General features: G+C 43.1%; 1 protein-coding gene across 1 annotated transcript in view; it reads right to left on the reverse strand.

Moving 5' to 3' along the window:
- PCSK2 (proprotein convertase subtilisin/kexin type 2) overlaps positions 1–19,249 on the reverse strand; it is a 266,931-nt gene that overhangs the window by 111,807 nt on the left and 135,875 nt on the right. Inside the window, exons 3-5 of the mRNA XM_059406505.1 lie at positions 15,021–15,134; positions 12,914–13,022; positions 5,370–5,407 (exon numbers count right to left, since the gene is read on the reverse strand). Of these exons, the coding sequence (XP_059262488.1) occupies positions 5,370–5,407; positions 12,914–13,022; positions 15,021–15,134 (261 nt within the window). The remainder of the gene's footprint in view (positions 1–5,369; positions 5,408–12,913; positions 13,023–15,020; positions 15,135–19,249) is intronic.

Below are 19,249 nucleotides of genomic sequence, written 5' to 3' on the forward strand. Positions count from 1 at the left end.
GGGATTCAAGGGTCATACTCAGGTTTGACTCAGTTTCCACTGTTGTCATGTTGTTAGAAAACCTACCTTCACATGCTGGCCAATTTCCAACTGCCAGCACTTGCCACTCTGTGTCTGAAGACTCTCTGTTCTCTGTCTCCTGACCCTATTCTGTACAGTGGTGGACAGGCCAGAAGAGCCAGAGAGGTAACTTCCCGAGCTCCCCCCTTGAACTTGGTTCTGAGGCATAGCCCTCAACCACCGTTCGACAAGTGTTGTGGGTAATTCTGTGAAGGTTCCATCTACACTGCTTTCCAGAGTTCTACAATGAGAATAGGCTCCCATAGCCCTCAGTGGTTACTGGCTTCCTAACAAACCCTTTCCTGGCTGCTCTCCCTTCTGGTATCACATCTCTTCTCCCTGGCTGGTGCTTCCTGGAATCTTCTCTGAAATCAATGACTTGCCTTTAAATCTTTGTCTCAGTTCCACCACTGAGAAAAACCCAACTCAACAGGAGAAGACTCTCCCTGGATTTTACAGAACCTCTAGGCGTTTCTTCACCTCTGTAGATCCAGCAGAGAAGGCTTGGAGCAAAACAGGAGACCGTCAGCTCCATTCCCTTTGCCTGTCCACTGAAAGCCACCTCCTCAGTCACATATTATGTGCTCTTGAAGGAGTCCTCCTCTGTTTTAGAGACCTTGAAGAACCCATAGGCTTGGACCAGTACTGTGAGCACTGGCCTGTGGTCGTCACTGCTCAGGGGCCACATAGGAAAGTGATAAACAAGCCCTGCCTGCCTGAGTCTCCCCTGTTAGATGCATCCCATGCCTGTGTCCTCACTGACTTATGCTCCTATGGAGAACACCCAGAACATCACTGCTTTTCCTCTCCCTCTGAGGCTTGCACATAGTGGGCTCAACACATAGGGGTTCAGTGGAGTTAGAGCATACATCTGGGCAGTTTGCACAGAGAGAACGGGGTAGAGGAACTCCGATTTTGACTTGTTCTAAAGTGTTTCTTGGCCAATACTCATTTCATGTTATTCCTGAAGGGTTGGGGAAAAGAGGATTTTAATCATTTGGAATAGTGATATTTGACCGGTGGGACAAGATCCCTCTGATTAAATTCAATCACAGAATAACAGAGTAATGATAAAAGTGGTATTATTATCTTTTGCTCCTAACAATCAACAGATTCAATGTAGATTTGTTGAATTAAATGAACACTACACATTTATATATTGATTTGCAGCTTTCAAAGGATTTCAATTCTCAGTTTAAATGGAAAGAACACTGGAGTACCAGCATACTCAGATTTTTCTCTCTCTCTTTTTAGAGAGAGGAATTTCATAAGCAAGGGCAGGAGAAGCAGGAGAGGGAGAGAGAAAGAATCTTAAGCAGGCTCCATACCCAGTGCAGAGCCTGACTTGGGGCTTGAATTCATAACCCTGAAATCATGACCTGAGCAAAAATCAAGAGTCAGACGTTCAACCGACTGAGCCATTTGGGTGTCCCTCTTCTTTTTTAATACATGGAATTAAGATCCTTTGAAATTAATTCTGCTTTGGAAAACATTTCGTCAACTTTATCAAGAAATTTTTGTTACAGCCGTCCAAAAGCCTCTGTTAGAGTTTTCACTTCTCACTGAAAATAATCAGTAGTGAGAAGGAATTTTCACAACACAGTACATTTCTGTTTACTGTAACCTATAATAAATTAACAGTCATCCTCCCATGGTGACTGTTGCAGGTACCAGGCCTATATGCCTTTGTCACCCATCCCCTGGGGAACTCCATCCAACTGCCTGTACAAGTGTCTCTTTGCCAAGGGCTTTCTCTGAGACTGTAGAAGGTATATCCACATCCTCTAGGACAAGCCCTCAACCAATGACTAAAAGGAATAGATGTATAAATACCCCAGCCTCTGCGGGGAGCTCATCCCAGTGGGGAAACTCTGGCATGCATGTTCTACACCATCTCCTGAATTCCTCAGCAGGATTGAATTCAAGCTGCTCCCCATGATAACTTTGATAATGCACTGTTTACTGGCTGCCTTGCCTTCTGTGTCTCATTCCCCGTTCTATCCTTGGTTCCGAGAATCACCTCCCAAATAAACTATTTGCACTCTGACCCTGGTTTCAAGCTTTGCTTCTGGAGAAACCCAAAGCACATGTCACTAGAAGGGCACTAGGCAAGCTCATCACATCCAGGCCATTAAGTCACCTAACAAGGTGTGACGCTGCCTGTTAATTCTTTGCTCAAACAATTTTTGAGCTTATCACCGTCCACTGATTTCATTGCTCTCCTGGGTGGCTCTACTCCACTTGCTATCCTCGTTCTGTTAATTATAGTGTAAAATTTTTAATTACAAATAAAGAAGATAAATTTGGTTAGTAGCTTCAAAGTTGTCACTGTCCACTCCACACAGAGTGAGAGAGACACTGACTGGAACCAACCTGTTGAGGCTCAGGTTCTCCACTGAGAAATTGAGAAGGAGGTATTTGGACATTGTTTTCTCACCTGTACCAATGACCCAGAAACACTTCACAGCCATGTGTGATTATAGGTAATTTTTGGTAAGGGTCCAAATGTTTGATAAATGTTGAAGACTCAGATCTTCCTCTGGATGGAGGCTGTTTTGTATGGAACTCACATTTCCCATTCAATTCTTAGGTGACATCCAGTTTGAATTTAGAGGACATGGTGTCATTGCCTCCACATTCCCACCAAATGGTCATCAAGCCTCCCCTTGACCATTTTCAGATATGGAGAACTCATTCTTTCCTGGGAGAGCTAGCTCCTTTTCTTCATTAGCCACAATCACTGGACAGTTCTTCCTTTAACTGAACTACACTCTTCTTCCTGCAGCTGTCTCCCACAGGTGGGGATTTTCTTGGGGGAAAGTCCTGAACAAGTTGAATGTCTCATTTCTCAAGGAGAATTTGAACTATTTGAAAATGTATTTAGTGTGTCTCTTAGTTATCTTTTCTCCCCCGAGTTTTTTCAGCTTTCCTTAGCAGGTTATACTTTGTGGAGTCCCTCTACCATCTTTGTCACCATCTGTCATTCTCCATCTTTGAGCGAGACACGCATTGGAAGCAAGCTAGCTATCTAACAATTGGGGATTAGAATGTCCAAATAAATTACAACATGAGACAAGACTACATAGCCCCTATAATCATGTTTTGAAGAATATTTAGTAATATAAAAAATGTTTATGACAAATCAAGTAAAAGGAGGGAAGCTGTTTATACAACAGAGCCCAATTTTATTAAAAAATATTCACGTTAGAAGTCCAAAATACGCTAAAATATTAAGAATGGTGTTATGGCAGGTTTTGAATATATTTTGTGCTTTCCCAAATTTTCTACTGAGAACATGTTATTTATTTTTTAATTAGAAAAAATTTTTTTAGAATGAAACAAAAAAAGAGAGAGAGAGAGAAAAAGAGAAAGAAAGAAAGGAAGAAAGAAAGAAAGAATGAACACAGCACTCATAGAAGCCCTAGCATTGTTCAGGGTTTTTGGCAGATTAGTGTTGCACCTGTAGTTCATCAGAGCCTCAGAGGATTATTTTCTCCACTTGAATTACTATCTCTTTTTAATCTGATTAACAGGCATTGGGGGCAGTCTGTCACAGAAGCACATGGGCTGGGCGGGGAGAAGGGAAGGATGTGTAGGTCACTCTCTGTATAGTGACTTCAGGATGTTTCCATAGTGTAGAGATTATCACATTCACTGGATATAGGAGTGACCTGCATGGGGGCTGCACCAGCTGGAGGGAGGCCATGAACTGTCAGCTTCCAGCCCGTCTGATGAACCCCCCTAACTTAAAGTCCTACGAGTTGTAAGATGCACTAACACTGGTTTGTGAAAGTGAATAGCACCTTCCTTGGCTGTTCTGTGAAGCACTAGGGTCCTGGAGACAGTGGGGCCCCCTGATCAGCCTGGAAAAGAATATAAATGCCTCTATGCAGGGAGCAGCATGGTGGAAACGAACCTGCTGGCCCAGCAGGATATCATCCATTTGCCATTTTTCCCTAAGGAAAGGCGTCTGGGTATCAGAGCCTTGCAGCAAATGCAACACATGCATTTCTCAATCTCCTCTTCTGGGGAGGCAGAGAGAGAGAGGTCATTGGAGGAGTGGTCAAGGCCCTGCATGGGGCAGAACCTTCAAGGAGACAGAAGGAACGGTCAGGTGGACAGCTCTACGGTGTGAGCAGTGGGAGAAGAAGGTCCCAGAGACAAGGGAGGGATCTGCTTCCTCAGACCTGCAGATGGGTGCTTTGGCAGAACTTAAAACTCACGGGGAGTTTCTTCTCTTCTCTATAAAGGTGGATTCTCATCTCTGAGAATAAAGCTTTGGTTTAACTTCTGTCATTTCCTTCTGAGGGGGTGTATTGACTGGACTGTGCCAATGATTCATTTAAATTTATTCTTATTATTATCCTTATTAAGAAGATGCTTAGTCCAACAGATACTCCTCTAGATTTATAAGACCCATGGAGTTAATAGAAGCTCAGCAGATGGGTGCTCCCCCCCCCCCCGCAATTCTTAAGGCAATAAACAGAAAATCTCTGTTCTCTCTTTGCAATGTGCATGTGCATAGTTTCCAGGACGAATGACCCAGAATGTTGAACCGAAAGCATTCCTTAAGATGAGACTCTTCAGCTAACTAAAGTAATATTAAAAAAAAAAAAATACTTCGACCTGGAGGTTACGGGAGAAGTATAGCTTAGTACGGACACAGCAGGGCTTGGCTAGCGTACTCCCTGGGGGCGAACATAAAGCGATCTCTCATGTTGAAAGAGTTTGCAGGTTCCACCAGGAAAAGCAGTGTGTGATTTGCTAGGTAAAAAGTTAGAGCGCATGGACCTAGCTCAACGGTGTGTATCATGATTCTCTGTGAATAGGTCTTATTTGTCAAAGGATACCATAGGTTGGACTCAGCGTTGCAGGGGGAAGTCAGGGCGGGGTGCTCATAAGCACAAAAACACAAACAAACAAACAAACAAGCAAAAACCGGTGACGTCCTTGCTTTGGTAAAGCTACAGTTGTGATGCCAGTTGCTCCTCTTTTCGACTTTTTGCCGTTGGTTTTCTCCAGCAAGAACCCAAATGGCACATTTCCACCCGTCAATTCAATGTCCTCGCTAGGGTGGGTATTAAAGCTTGCTCCCTATTTCCCGGGCTTGCTCTTTCAGACCACAAGTCTCCTGACAGTCTTCTCACAAAGCCACCACCATTCCAGGCTACCAGGCCCCTGGCCTTGGCCCTTTGCTCCTGGCCTGAGCTGTGGCTCCAGCAAGTGGGGCGGTTGGAGCGCGCGTGCGTGGTTATGCGTGCATGTGTTTCTGTGTGCGCGCGCAGCCACCCAGGTCAGCTTGTACTTACGTAGTTCGAGGCCAGGTCCGGGTGCAGATAATCAATCCCTGTGAAAAGAACACCACAGGATGGAAGGTTAATACCCGCCATTGCGTCCTCAGGGAAGATGCTCAAGAAGACACCCTCCTTATGGGGCTGGCGCCAGGAGAATGGAGTGGGCTTAGCACACGTGCTTCAGGCCCGTCCTTGCGTTTCCATTCCCGAGTGAGGGCGGGCCGCACCTCCAGAGTGGGGAGAGAGCTGCCACCAGACAGCGTCAGAAGAGTGAAGCCAATTAGATCTGTGGCCCCAGGATAAGACTTTCTGACATGCATGTCCGTACTGAGGGGCTTAGTGTCTGCAAGATGGATGGCTCGTCAGAGCAGTGATCTAAGATTTGTGGAAATCCTGACATTTTTCAAAGCATCAACTGGCATTTCTTCTGAGATGAAACTGGCCCTGGGGAGGAAAGACGATTATTATTTAACAGGGTACAGACAGCAATGGACTAGGGGAATATTCTCTGGCATGGTTTAATCAGAAAAACACCGCTGGGTGGGAAAGGCACTTTCTCAGAGAGCAAATGTGTCCAGTGAAGTGTCCGGGGTGAGATTTGATCTTGTCCCTGCAGAATATAGCTTTCTAGGAAGACTGTGACTTTGAGCTTCCCAGCAGGAGCCATGTGCTTTCTCCTGGATGTGGCCCATCTTGCTGCCCAAGAGTGTCTGCAATGGTAGAGTTAGGAACACCACTGCATTCCCTTACCTGTGAGGCCTCAGAAAGCATCATGGAACTTCAAGGCCATGCTGAAAGCTCTCAGCCAGGGGTGCAGAGCCATATAACCTCTGCAGCACCCAGCTCTTCACAAAACCTGCATCTCTGGGTGTCACAGTCACCAGCATAGATTTTGGAGTCAAAATCCTGAAGTGTTAATTCCAATCCTGCTGCCAGCTGGGTGCATGATTTCAGGTGAGGTGCTTGGCCTCTCTCGGCTGGTTTCTTCTCCATCAAGCGGCATGAACGGTGAAGTGCACATAGCTCGGTGGCACTTACTAGCTCTATTGGATTTGCTGTGTTTAAAAGCTAGAGGTATCATTCAGTTTCTCTGATAGGTGGCACCTTCCATGTGAGCACCCTAAGGCCTGGTCGCAGACAGAGCTTTGCCCCGCAAAAAGAACTGGGACTGGGATGTTGCATTAAAAAAAAAAAAAAAATCCTCCTTTGTTTTTTTGGTTACATAAGAAATTTCTGGACTGGGAGTCATTGTCCTACAGAACATATGTTACATTTTGCTGCTGGTACTTTGGCATGCAAAGCATGTCAAATTACTGCTGTCACTCATGACTGCTTTCTGTAGTTTGGGAGAGGATAGCCTGTCACTTCCCATCCACCGTCCTCCATTTCCTGCTCTCCTGAACTCCCTCCCAAGGACTGTAGAAAGACAGGGATCAGAAGATTTGAGGACTAGTATTTTTAAAGTTTGCCAGCCCTTGTCCTGGACCCTAATTCAGAAATGGTGTGTTTCAGCTGTGGGGTGGGTTGGAGATGAGCACAGGCTACAGAGACCAGCAGATCTGGTTCTGTTCTGTAATAATTGTGAGGCTTCTGCCAAGTGACACAATTTCCCCAAGCCTCAGTTTCCTTATCTTTGAAATGGGAATATTATTTACCTTGCAGAACAGTGTTCAAGATAAGGACCAATTCATTAAGTGCGTTTAGCTTGTAGTAAACACTTGATACGTTGTATTTATTGCTGTCACCATTGGTGACACATCATTAGAGTCATGTGGATAATGCAGAAGAGCAGAAATATTTTCAAAAATCTACTGGGTCTTAGAATGTTGTGTTGAATTAAATTGTTGTATGTATTTGTTGAAACTGGTTACATTTTGTGAATTCAATGTGGGGCAAAACATTTGTAACCTATAGATAAATTAGGGCACACAGTGGGCAGTGGGCACACAGAGAATATGTTTTTTTTTCCTAGCGGGGAATCAATTCCTTTTTGACATAATTATACTTCTCAAGTTTATTTATATTTTTAGTAATCTCTACACCCAGCGTGGGGCTTGAACTCACAATCTTGGGATCAAGAGTCATGGGCTGTACTGATTGAGCCAGCCAGGGGCCTCTGCATGGTCATCCTTCTATTCATGTTTGTAGTGTGTAAGAAGATTATGGTGCATGTATATACACACTTAAGCCTCGGGAAAGCCAGGTACAAGTCACCTGGCCAGACACTCTAAGGCAGGAGCATCCAGCACCCAAAATCTCAGGTGATATCGATGCCCCCACAATAAATCAAGCTGACTTCAGACACCTGGGTATTTCCCCCAGAGGGTAAACATTCCTGGAGCTACGGCAATACCAGGTTGATGCATGGAGTGGACAGAGTAAGCTCCTAGTCCATGCGGGGGGACAATTTTTAAAAGATGACCCCATGTTCTGATAGTGTAAGTTGTCTGGAAGAGAAATTTTCTGAGAAATAGTAGTTTCTTCTCTGTAAAGGGAAACTATCAAGGCAAAGATAATTTGAGACTTGAAGGAAATTAAAATTAAAACAAGATAAATTTAGCCCAATTAAAATTAAGGATCTTTAATTAGGTTAAGGGGAAGTCTGAGTGTTAAGTTGGTACAGACACAGACTTTAGTCTGAGAAAGAAGAGATTACTGATAGAACCATCAGGGAATGCAGACATGATTCAAAAAATATAGTAAACTAAAGCATGAAAATAATGGACTTGTAATGAAATAGTATTTTAATATTTTTGTCTATTTGATTATCTTTAGAGGTGGAGTGTACTAAATACATTTTCTCAATCAGTTTATTTATTTTTTAATTCTTGTATTATGAATGTATTCAATTTTATTTTGAACTTATTGGGTTATTTTCAGCAGTGAATACCAGGCACGATGCAGATCCTGGAAAAACAGACAATTTAGACACAGAACCTGAGCTTTCAGGTATCTATAGCTCCCAGTCTACAGTGGGGACCAACTCATCACTAGCCAATCATAACACAATGTGGAATGCAAATGATAATTACTTGGTTATAGTTTATATTAGTATCCCATCATCAGTTTGAGTCTTTTCAGAAAGTCTAATCCACAATGTTTCAAATGCTCAGGAAGCTCTGATGGTTCTGGAGACCTCAGAGAATTAGCAAGGAGCTCCATAGACCCGTTCCTAGTTACAATGTTAGTAATTCAGTTGAGATGTATAATAATGCCACACATCGGTAGGGCTGTTCTCCCCCTCTTCAATCTGACTGGTCTATGACTGCCTCTATCAATAAAATGTTGCATGACGTTCAAGGCTAGGTCAGAAAAGTCCAGGCATCTTCCATTTGTTCCCTTTGGACACTTGTCCACTCAGGGAGGGAGGATAGGAAGTCAATAGCCAAGGAAGAAGCTCCTGTGTGGCCCTTGGTATGAAAGGCTCAACTGAGCTGCGGCAGCCAACGTCAGTGGTCAACCATGGGGATGAGCCATGAATGTACACCCCAGCTGAACCTTCAGATGACTGTTGGGTAGCCAGCATTCTGCCCTTGACTGCATGAGAAACCTCAAATGAGAAGTGCTCAGCTGTCTTCCTGAGTTCCTGTGCCACAAAGTGATGAGCAAAATAAATAGTTACTATAAGCTGCTAAGAGTTGGAGTCATTTATCATACAGGATTAATAACTGGAACAGATAGCCTACTAGTCCTTCTGAGACCAGCAAAGCCCAACTTAGGGGAGAAAACTTTGCTTTTCTATGTGATGCAGACTTCTAACTCTCTTGGGAGGGTGCGGCTGACTGCCTGATCCTTGAGCTTGAACCTCCATTGGCAAGGATGAGATCCGGTTCACAAAGACTCACCAGGGAGTCAAGCCAAGAAGTGGGCTTCAAGCACTGAAGAGGGTGGGTAAGATCTTAGGTAGTTTCTTGCCTCCCTAACCTTGGTTTTTTCATCTGTAACATGTGGACAATAGCACTAATCTTAGAGGATAACTGTGACTGTTTCCAAATTGGCAGGTGGTGTCTAGTATATAGTGAGTACTCAAGAAATGTTAGTTTTTTTTTTTTAAAGATTTTATTTATTTATTTGTGTGAAAGAGAGAGAGCACAAGCAGGCAGAGGGTGAAGCAGGCTCCCTGCTGAGCAGGGAGCCCAGTGTGGGACTTGATTCCCAGGACCCTGGGATCATGACCTGAGCCAAAGGCAGATGCTTAACTGACAGCCACCCAGGCATCCCAAGAAATGTTAGGTTTTTATTGTTGCTTCAGCTTGAAGCTCTCCCTGACCCTGCATCCCTGATCTTCAGTTTTACCTCCTTGGCACCGTCTGATGTTGGCTAATGTCCTTGACTCTTGCCTTCACTGACCATCTATAACCTTGATAGCCTGCACCTGTCCAGAATTGTGCCTGGACTGGGTGGCTCCTATCCATCTCCATGTTTTGTTGGCCATATCTTGTTTTCTAGTTCAAGTTCCCAACACCAAACAACTCTGTTTGCGATGAAAGGGGGGAATTGTTATCATTAAGTGGGGTCCTTGTTGGCATTTCCAAGCCTGGAACATCAGAACAAACCCTTAAGAAATGCTTTCTGCCCCTGTGGGCAACAGATAACCATGGTGGTACTCTCCTGATGTGTAGTGTGTGGAAATGACAGTAAGTTGCACCTACATGAAAGCAGCAGATATTTATTGAGTATGTATGGAGTCATTGGATCCAACAGAGGATGTTGGTCTAGTTCTGAGTTGTGAAACCAGAAAGTATGAATGACAATTAAAATGGAGCTATCTATAGATTGACTCTCCCACATGCAGGTAATCAAACTATTTCCCATACACGTCAAAATAAAGAGAGCAATGATTAGGAAATATGACATTGTTTCTGCTCTTAGGTATGAAGTCAGTATCTGTGTGTCTTTATCCTGTTGGAGAATGATATTTTGCTTAGCAAATATCTGGGAAATGATCCCATACCATTTCCTGATGCCCCCAGCCTCACCATTGCACTTCACATTCTAGGTGTTAGGGCAGAGATGCCCAGTGACATGGTCTGAGGCTGCTGACCATTGTCCCTGTAGTGTGGGAGGCTGCTCGTATCCCAAATGTGCTCATCTTGCTTTTTAATAGCGGATTTGGAGAGTGGCTTAGTGGTTCTTCTCTTCTTCAGTTATCACACCAAATAAGCATGTGCTGAATTAAAGCCAGCCACAAATCCTTTGTTTAACTCTGCACCAGGATGTGGAACCTATTCCTCCTTCCCTGGAATTTGGCCCTGAGACCATTCCTCCAAAAAAGGATGGGACGCCTGGGTGCCTCAGCAGGTTAGGCATCTGCCTTCTTCTCAGGTCATGATCCCAGGGTTCTGGGATTGAGTCCCTCCTCAGGGTCTCTGCTCAGCGGGGAGTCTGCTTCTCCCTCTGCCTGCTGCTCCCCCTGCTTGTGCTCTCTCTCTCTCCTTCTGACAAATAAATAAATAAAATCTTAAAAAAAAAAAAAAGTGGCTGAATGATGCTTGTGCATTCCATGCCTGGCCTAGAGGAGGAATGGCAGCTTAGAATGACTGTTCCTGTGATTCCCCAAGCTATCTGTAAGAAATCCAGCTACCTTGCTGGAAAGACCAGGTGGAGAAGGGACGTCCTGGGACTACATGGAGTGGGAGGGAGGCCAGGCCATTTTAGTATCTCAGTTAAGCCTCCAGTTGACACTAGTTCCAGCTGCATTCTGACCCCTATGACATGAGAGACCCCAGAGAGATCAGTAGCAGGACTTCCCAACTGAGCCTGGTTAATCCACAGAACAATGAGAGATAGGAAAATGGTGGTTGTGTTAAGCCATTCAATTTGGGGGTAGTATATTCTGCAGCAGTAGATGACCAAAGCAGTGGAGGAGTTGGGAGTTTAAATTGGGGGGCGGGGTAGAGAGTTTGGTTTTTTGGGAAGATGCCCAAAGACCACTAAATCAGAAGAAATAATATCAAATAAGAAACTCTGCTGAGACTTTCTGAAGGGCTTAGCTTCTCACATCAGGAAAGGTGGGTCAGAGTCAGGGCTCATCCTTCCCTTTTGTCTTTTTGGAAGGGTTGCTTCACAGTCTGTCAGGGGGTTACAGTTAAAGAATCCAGAAGTAGGCATCACGGGCTGTTCAGTTTCATAAAGGCAATACGTCTGTCTGCGGCCACTTTTAGGGTGCTTTTCTAACCCTCAGATGTTGCATAATTACAATATATCCTAGGCAGATTTACTCGGAACACAGACACATCTTTCTCCTGGGTGAGCTGGTCTCAGTTACATTGGTTTCCAATCCAAAGCATTAGGAAGGAAGGAAGAACTATAAGCTCCCAAGACCCACTTGTACACACACTCTTTCTCCTGCAGAGCTCCTTTATTCCTGTGAAAGCCCTCGGCCACTGGAGAAAGCTTTTACATCCACTTCAAACATCTCCCACATCAGAAAACGCGGAGGCATTGTTTTTATGTGGATATTTAATGAGCCCACACAAAAGACAGCACCAATTTTAAGCATGTTGGCTCCCTTTGTCTCACCATCAATTCAGCTTCAAAGGCTTGCTTTGGACAGCTTAGGGTTCTTTGAGAATCTTCAGAAGGGAAAGGCTCCATTGTTTCATCTCTCACACATGGGCTTTAGGTATAATTGCATTAGTACTGCTCAGTGGAGCCTTTCCTGGAGGAGCCACATGGCTGATGAAGGGCAAGGGACCTGCCCAGGGAGATGACCACAGGGCAGAGATTCTCCAGAATCTTGGCAGAGCCAAGGACATGTGTAGTTAGAAAAACACCAGTTCATCCTACCCATTCTACCCATCCTACACTTTGTGTTTTATATCACAAACTATAGAAAATAAAGCTCTACTAAATCTTTGTCTGGCAGGCATATGGGATAGAATAATGTGTTATACATATATGCATATGTAATAAAAGGTTATCAAGGTCTGCTTTACTAGGGTTCATCCTGAAAGTCAAAATTTCTTCAAACTCCAATCCTGTTATCAAAAAGCTTCCTCATGGGCATAGAGCCATACTGTCTAATAGAGCTTTCTGTGATGATTGAAGTGAAGTTGAATTCAGTTTTAGCAGCTGCTAACCCCTTGGGGTTATTGAGAACTTGAAATGAAGCTGGTGTGACTGAGGAATTGAATTTTTAATATTATTTAGCTTTAATTCAGTGTAAATAGCGACATATGGCCAGTGGCCACTTCATTGGACAGTGTGGATCTGGAGTACACGGTAAGTTCGAACAGGTTTAGAAGATACTCTAGGGTAAGATACAGAGAGTGGCCCAATAAGAAATGACAGTTCGGTGATGGCCAGTCTTCCTTTGTTCATTTTTTTGAATTTTTAATTTATTAATTCAATAAATATTTATTAAAGGTATCCTCAATTTTGAAGACTGCTGAACTGGAGGAAGGGGAGGATTTTGTCACAGTATAGATGGGTGGTAAGGTCCAGCAGGTGTCTCTTCTGTCTTTGATTTGCATCTCTAAGCAATGAATCTTTGGTATTCCAAAGGCATGCAAAGACACACTTGCTTCCAAATGATGTGAAGGCTTTGAAATACTCACCATCATCCATAATTCCAATGGTAACACCTTTCCCTGTGTATCCCAGCTCCCAGGCTTCTGCCACATTCAAATCAAGGCCAGGAGTGCCATCAGCTTGTCCAGTATTGATCTGGTTCAGGAATTTCAAAGCAAAGAATCTGATTAGTCTGTTGCAGTAAAGCACCTATCTAAATGTCTGTACCTGCTATGCCAGGCCCTGGTCAAAGGCCATGCCTCCTGTGAAACAGTACTCCTGAATGTTTCCCCATCCACCTCTTCCAGACTTCTCCCTCCATTTTTTGATACACACAATTGATGTTTCTCTGACGGGATTGCTGTCTTTAAACTCCTTAGAGCTGCCATTGCAAGAACCCTCTCCAGTTCTGAATTAAATGCTCATTCTTATAGAATTCAAAACCTTCAAAACCTCAAGTTTTGAATTTAGCACATACTGTCTTGGATCATCCTTATTTGAATGTGATTTCCTCCCTCAATAGCAGTAAGCTTTGCAAGAGGGAGCATGTCCTACTTATGTTTGTAATTTCAGTGCCACCACATCAAATCTCGTGTAAAAATATTTGATGCACCAAATCAAAGATAACTGGCTTACCTTTAGTGCTCATTCTAATGCAAAAAAAAGTCTTTTCCCTAAAAAAATTCAAAAAAGGGAAACAAAGAAATTGTATATAACTATGTCCATCACCCTCTTTTCATGTTTCTTTGTCCTGTGTGTTAATCAGGTTAGACTACAGATTTTCCCGAGGATGAGTTTTAAAAGCAATGAAGTCAGAGCTTGTACTGGCAGAAGCCCACAGTGACCTGTTGGCTGTTACTACAGGGTTGCTAACACACTGCTGTGAATGTCATTAGTGCGCTTGGTAAAAATGACTGCTCTTCTCCTTCCACTCATGTGTTCAGGTTACACTTTTCCATCACCTAGGAAGTTCGTAGAATGTCCACATCACTGGTTTGGGTCCATAGGATGTATGCTCATGTGCCATATGTCACATCCAGGCTGAAGCCTTAGGTGACAGTGTGTGACTTACCCCTTCCCCTTGTTGAGGTGCTCATGAAAGCAGGGCTCGGGCTGGAGCTGGCATGGAGCCTGAGTCCCTGAGGGACTAGGAATTGTTGGACGTAGAGCATGAGTGAGCAAAAGCTTTGACTTGTTAAGCCGGGGTGACTTGGGGGGTTGGTTGTGATCGCAAGAAATGTAGTCTAACCTGATTAACACACATGAGCTCTTTTCAGTTGCCTGTCTCTGATTTGTAGGATTCCATGCCCAAAAGCAAAGGGTACAGTCACCCAGAAGACCCAAAGTGGAAGCTGTGATGTATTCTTATACATGTCTCAGTCCGCAAGGTTATAACTAGTTTTTTCTCCTGCTCATCACCTTTTAATATTAAATAAGGTAAAACATCACTCACAGTTTTAAATTAATCACTCCTTTTCCCTCAAGATGCCCTGTAGTTAGGTTTGGTTTAAAGGATTTGGGTCTCTTTTAAATATAACCCAACCTGTCCAAATGGATCACGAAGGACTGCTGGTGAGTCAGATAATAATAATCACTTCACCGGATAGACAGGGCTTCTGAGGTGTGACTCCTCCACCTGGAAAGCCCCATGGATGTGATTTCCTGCCATTATTTTAAGAAGTGCTAATGGATGCTACTTTTCTCGCTTTGGTCTTTGAGCTCTCTTTCTTGTCCTTTGTGAAGTTGCCCGAGTCTTTTCCTTATCCCTGTGATTTCATTATGTCCTGTAGTCATTCTGCCTGTTGAGATCCCTGGATTACTCCCCTCAGACCCTTGACTCAACTTCTACATGATTTTGCAAGTCTTCCCTCACTCACTGGTGTCGTTTTTCAAACTCTGGAGCAGCCTGATCAGCATTTGGTAGTTGGTTTGACCCTAAGAGTTCATGGCTATTTAGCATTTCCAGAAGGAAGCAGATTAGAGAACATGATGCATGGGTGCTGATAGAAAATCAATACATATCAGAGGGGACAGAGAGGTTCATGGAGTCAGATGCTGGCTGACATCCCACAGAATAACAAGGAAATAGAAATGCATTTTTTAAAATCTGAAGTCTCAAGATGAGAAATGTTAGGAATAATATGGCATGCTTACCAGATACCACTGCTTTGTAAAAAGAGGATCATTCATGTTGATATCGATCTCGTTGATGTCTCTATACCCCCGTTTCTTTCTGTCAAATCCTTCTTGCTGCAAGGCCATCTTTACCTGGAATGACAATATTGGCATATTGCCTGAATATCCACCCGGACAACTTCTTCTGGAATTCATGTCCATGAATTCAAATTCCATTTGCACACAGGTATGTTTTCCTCTGTGGAAGACAGGTTCATCTTATGTACCCTCTACACTCCATGATTATTTTCTGAAAACATTCTTCTGACTGTGCTGAATAAATTGGCTTTGGTGGTGGCTCAAAGTGAGTTTCCTTTAAATGGGTATTTGATAGAGAAAAGTACTCTCACGGAAGATAAGGGGGTAGGGGTTGCTAAGGAAAAGAAAACGAAGCAACACTTCTATTAAGTTAAGAAGGTTGATGTGGATTGAGGGAGGGAGAGAAAGTTAGAACTGCAGGGACCATTTTTCTGGAGGGCTTTCCAGCCTGTACATTTGTAGAGAGGATTGTGTTATCATATTTGGGAATCAGCTAAAACTGAAATCAAGTCAAATCAAGCCAAACACAAATGCAAACGTAAACCCAAACCAAACGGTCTCCTGCCTGGAGAGCCGGCAAGTTCATAGCAAAGCTCTAGAAGGATCTGAAGGATCCTTGAAGAGAAAGGGCTGTCCTGGCAACGGCAGTGCTTCGATTTTTGTTTCCAAAATTGGAACCCCAAGTCCTTGGATGGAAATGAAACTTAGGAACTGAATTATTCAAGCAGGCTCCTGGCAACAGTTAGACTTTGTCCCATTCATGAAATTCTCTTCACTTGGGCATCACGCATTTATCATCCAGGGGCTGTGGCTCGTCTCTGAACATCTACAGACTCAGGGGCCACACAAATGTAGAAAAGGGTGTGCACTACATACTGATTTTTTTTATTTTTTTAAGAGAGAGCGAGCACATGTGTGAGCGAGTGTTGGGGCGGTAAGGGTAGAGGGAGAGAGAATCTTAAGCAGACTCTCTACCCAGTGCAGAGCTTGACTCGAGGCTTGATCTCGCAACACTGAGAACATGACCTGAAGCAAAATCGAGAGTTGGACGCTTAAAGGACCAAGCCACCCAGGTGCCCCTGAATTTTTTAACGATACTTTGCTGCCCAACATCATTTCTTCTTTTCTCAAGTATTCCTAGTGCATTTGGAGGATTACCTGGTATCCACTAGGTTCTGTGTTTGGGAATGAAATTTGAGACATCTATCTGCAAAGAAACTGCATGCTCTCTCTGCCTCAGCGGTGCCCATGTGGGTATGGATTTGAACCCTGGGAAAGGGATGTGAGAGCAGAAGGAAGCCTTGAAGGTTATTTATCTCAGAGGGTCAATCATCAGACTTGCCCTGTAAAAGGTCCTTGGGACAGTTGCACAACCTGAAAGCTTCTGCAAGACCAATCCTTCAGCCTCCCATTGATCGTGAGCTCCCTATACCATTCCAGGAAAATCCCTTTTGCTTAAGTAATTCAGAATTTGTTTGTGTTACTTGCACTTGAGAACTTTGATATGGGAGCAAGGAAGTCAAGAGGATCCAAGTCAACAGTAATGGCAGGGAGGGAAGAATGAAGAGAACACAAATGTGTCTGGAGACCTCCCCTTCCTTGCTGTGCTGTAATGGGCAGGAATGTTATGGGAGAGTGGTTCCTTATTTTGCTCTACACACTGACACAGGCACACCAGGGACTCATTTGACAGAAAAACTCTAATTCTAGCAGAAACGATGTATGTGTAGAAAAGAAGTGGTTCGTGTGGCATTTTCTCTGTTCTTTGGAGGTATCCCAACACCAGATATAGACTGTGGCACATAGCAAATGTTTGAGAGCATTGCGATGGATGGATGGAGAGTCTTATAATGGCAGAAATCTAGACACAACTAGTGTCCATCAGATGGAGATAAATTATGATTCAAATATTCATATACTTATATGTATACGTATATAATATGTGTGTGTGTATATATATATATATATACACACACATATCTTCTGTATACACACACACACACACACATCTTCTGGGAAACAGATGCCAAGATGAGATTAAATGTGCAAGGCTTTTATTAGGAGAGAAAATGAAAGAAACTGCTATGTAAACTTGACCCCCATAAAAGAGAAAGTCAAAAAGGTGGGGCAAAAGTTTCCTCAATGGCTCTATAGCATAAGGAAGGTTTGGCAGGTCTTTTGGGCCTTCAAAGTCGGCTGTCAGAAGAACCCTGTGTCTCCCAGCCTGCCTCAGTACTCCTGCTGTGCTCAGTCACTGGCTAGAGCTGCCTAGGAAGCATGGCCTCTTGCCAACACAGTGACAGATTTCAGAGTGCAGCAGCTTGGGTCCTTGGTTAGTTATTCTCCCGGAAGTCAGAGATGTACGCTGCGTGTTCTCACAGCTGCCACAGAACAGACAGATAGATCTATCTAGACACATATACACACCTGTATGTAAAGAGTCACACACACACCCCTTAAAACTTTTCTTTTACTTGGGAAGAAAGTATTCAAGGAGGCGCAGCAGGAGTGTCACTTTCACTTGGGATGGAGCCTGAACTCAGCCATCGCCTCTTTCTGGAGTGGTCCTGAGCAAGACCTTTATCTGCACTACTCATTGGTGGTAAGCCTTGCTTCCACTGAGGGATTCCCATCATACTGGATCTGTTGTCATGACTGACTTTGCTAAAGCAGCACCATTCTTTCGCTAGGGTCTTTGCTAACCAGGAGCAGCTGCCCTGTGGATGCTTGAAAACTCCCCTCTGGAGCTTCTTCTCAGCAGCAGAAAAACAAGAAGACTCACATCAGATGTCTATCTTTTTAGATAACGGGGCAGGAATGGCTGTGACAATAGCACTCCAAACTCAATTAGCTTGAGTGCAGTCTAATGAAAAGACTTTAAATCCATTTCCATAAAATTAATTTTTAATTCCATAAATTAGGTTTTAATGGAGACCAGCGATGCTTTGGAATGCTGTGCTCTCTCTCGACATCACCCCTCCTTGCAACCCAGAAGTGCAGAAGCATGACGTAGGTGTCTGTAATCTTGTCATCTAGTGTCACTAAAAATTAAAAATCCTAAGACTGCTAGCATTTCTGAACCTTTTAGTTTATCTTCATGTCCTTCTTGAAGATCACAGTTATAATTCCAAGAGAGAAAACATCTTTTAAACATGTATTTTTACTTGTTACACACAAACTGGAGAATAGCTTTTTTTTCCCCCCTCACAATGATACCATGGAATATCATAAATTGCTTTAATCTTCCTGGGTTCTTTTTCAATGCTAATTTGCATTTAAACCTAATTTTTACATAAAAGTAACTGAACTATAGATAAAATTATGTATTCTTTCTTCACTAAGTATCCTACCTTAGGAATTTTAATATGCTGCTCCACAGCTCTCTTTAATAGCTACCTGAATATCCCATAGAATAATGTACCATAATTTACCCAATGATTCCCCTCTTACTGGTCATTTGGATTGTTTTCTATTATAAATGAAATTACCATTAGCAGAAAGATGAGATTATAAACTATTTTTAAAGACCTCTGGAGAAGACTTTAGTGTTATAATCCTATGTGTGATAAAGCTGTTAAAATCAGAGAAGTATTTCCTAGTTCAAAATCGTTCCTCATCTTATAACTAAAAGGTCACTTTTATTCTCTCTTCTTCCTGCTCTGAATTGTAACCTTTCACTCACAATACCTTTCATTACCACTTTGATGTGGCCCCAGTGCCATGTAACTGAACCAAAGCTTCTTGCCTTCCCAAACAATAATGCACAGTGAGCTTAGGTATTTTAGACTGCTCACCCAAATTGGTCTATTAGACTGAACATTTATATAAATGGAAAACATAAGAAAGCAGGAATGTTTGTTACTGGGAATTATCTTAGAAACAAACAGATGGATATTCTGCAATTCTTGTTCAACTTTTAAGTCTTAGTTTGACACATGCGCATAGAACAAATTTTACTTAAAGAAACTCCTCCCACTCCCTTTCCTCTTGTAGTCCTTCTCTTCAATTAAGAATTTTCAGTCAAAAAAAAAAAAAAAAGAATTTTCAGTCAACAAATGTTTTCATGCATCTACAATATACCAGTTACAGAACATTCTAGAAGGAGGCAGATACTATCCCTGCACATTTGCATTCTATTTTACAAGTTTTGCTAACAAGGTAATTTCGCT

Source organism: Mustela nigripes, chromosome 7 (genome assembly GCF_022355385.1).
Source record: "Mustela nigripes isolate SB6536 chromosome 7, MUSNIG.SB6536, whole genome shotgun sequence".
Lineage (NCBI taxonomy): Eukaryota > Metazoa > Chordata > Mammalia > Carnivora > Mustelidae > Mustela > Mustela nigripes.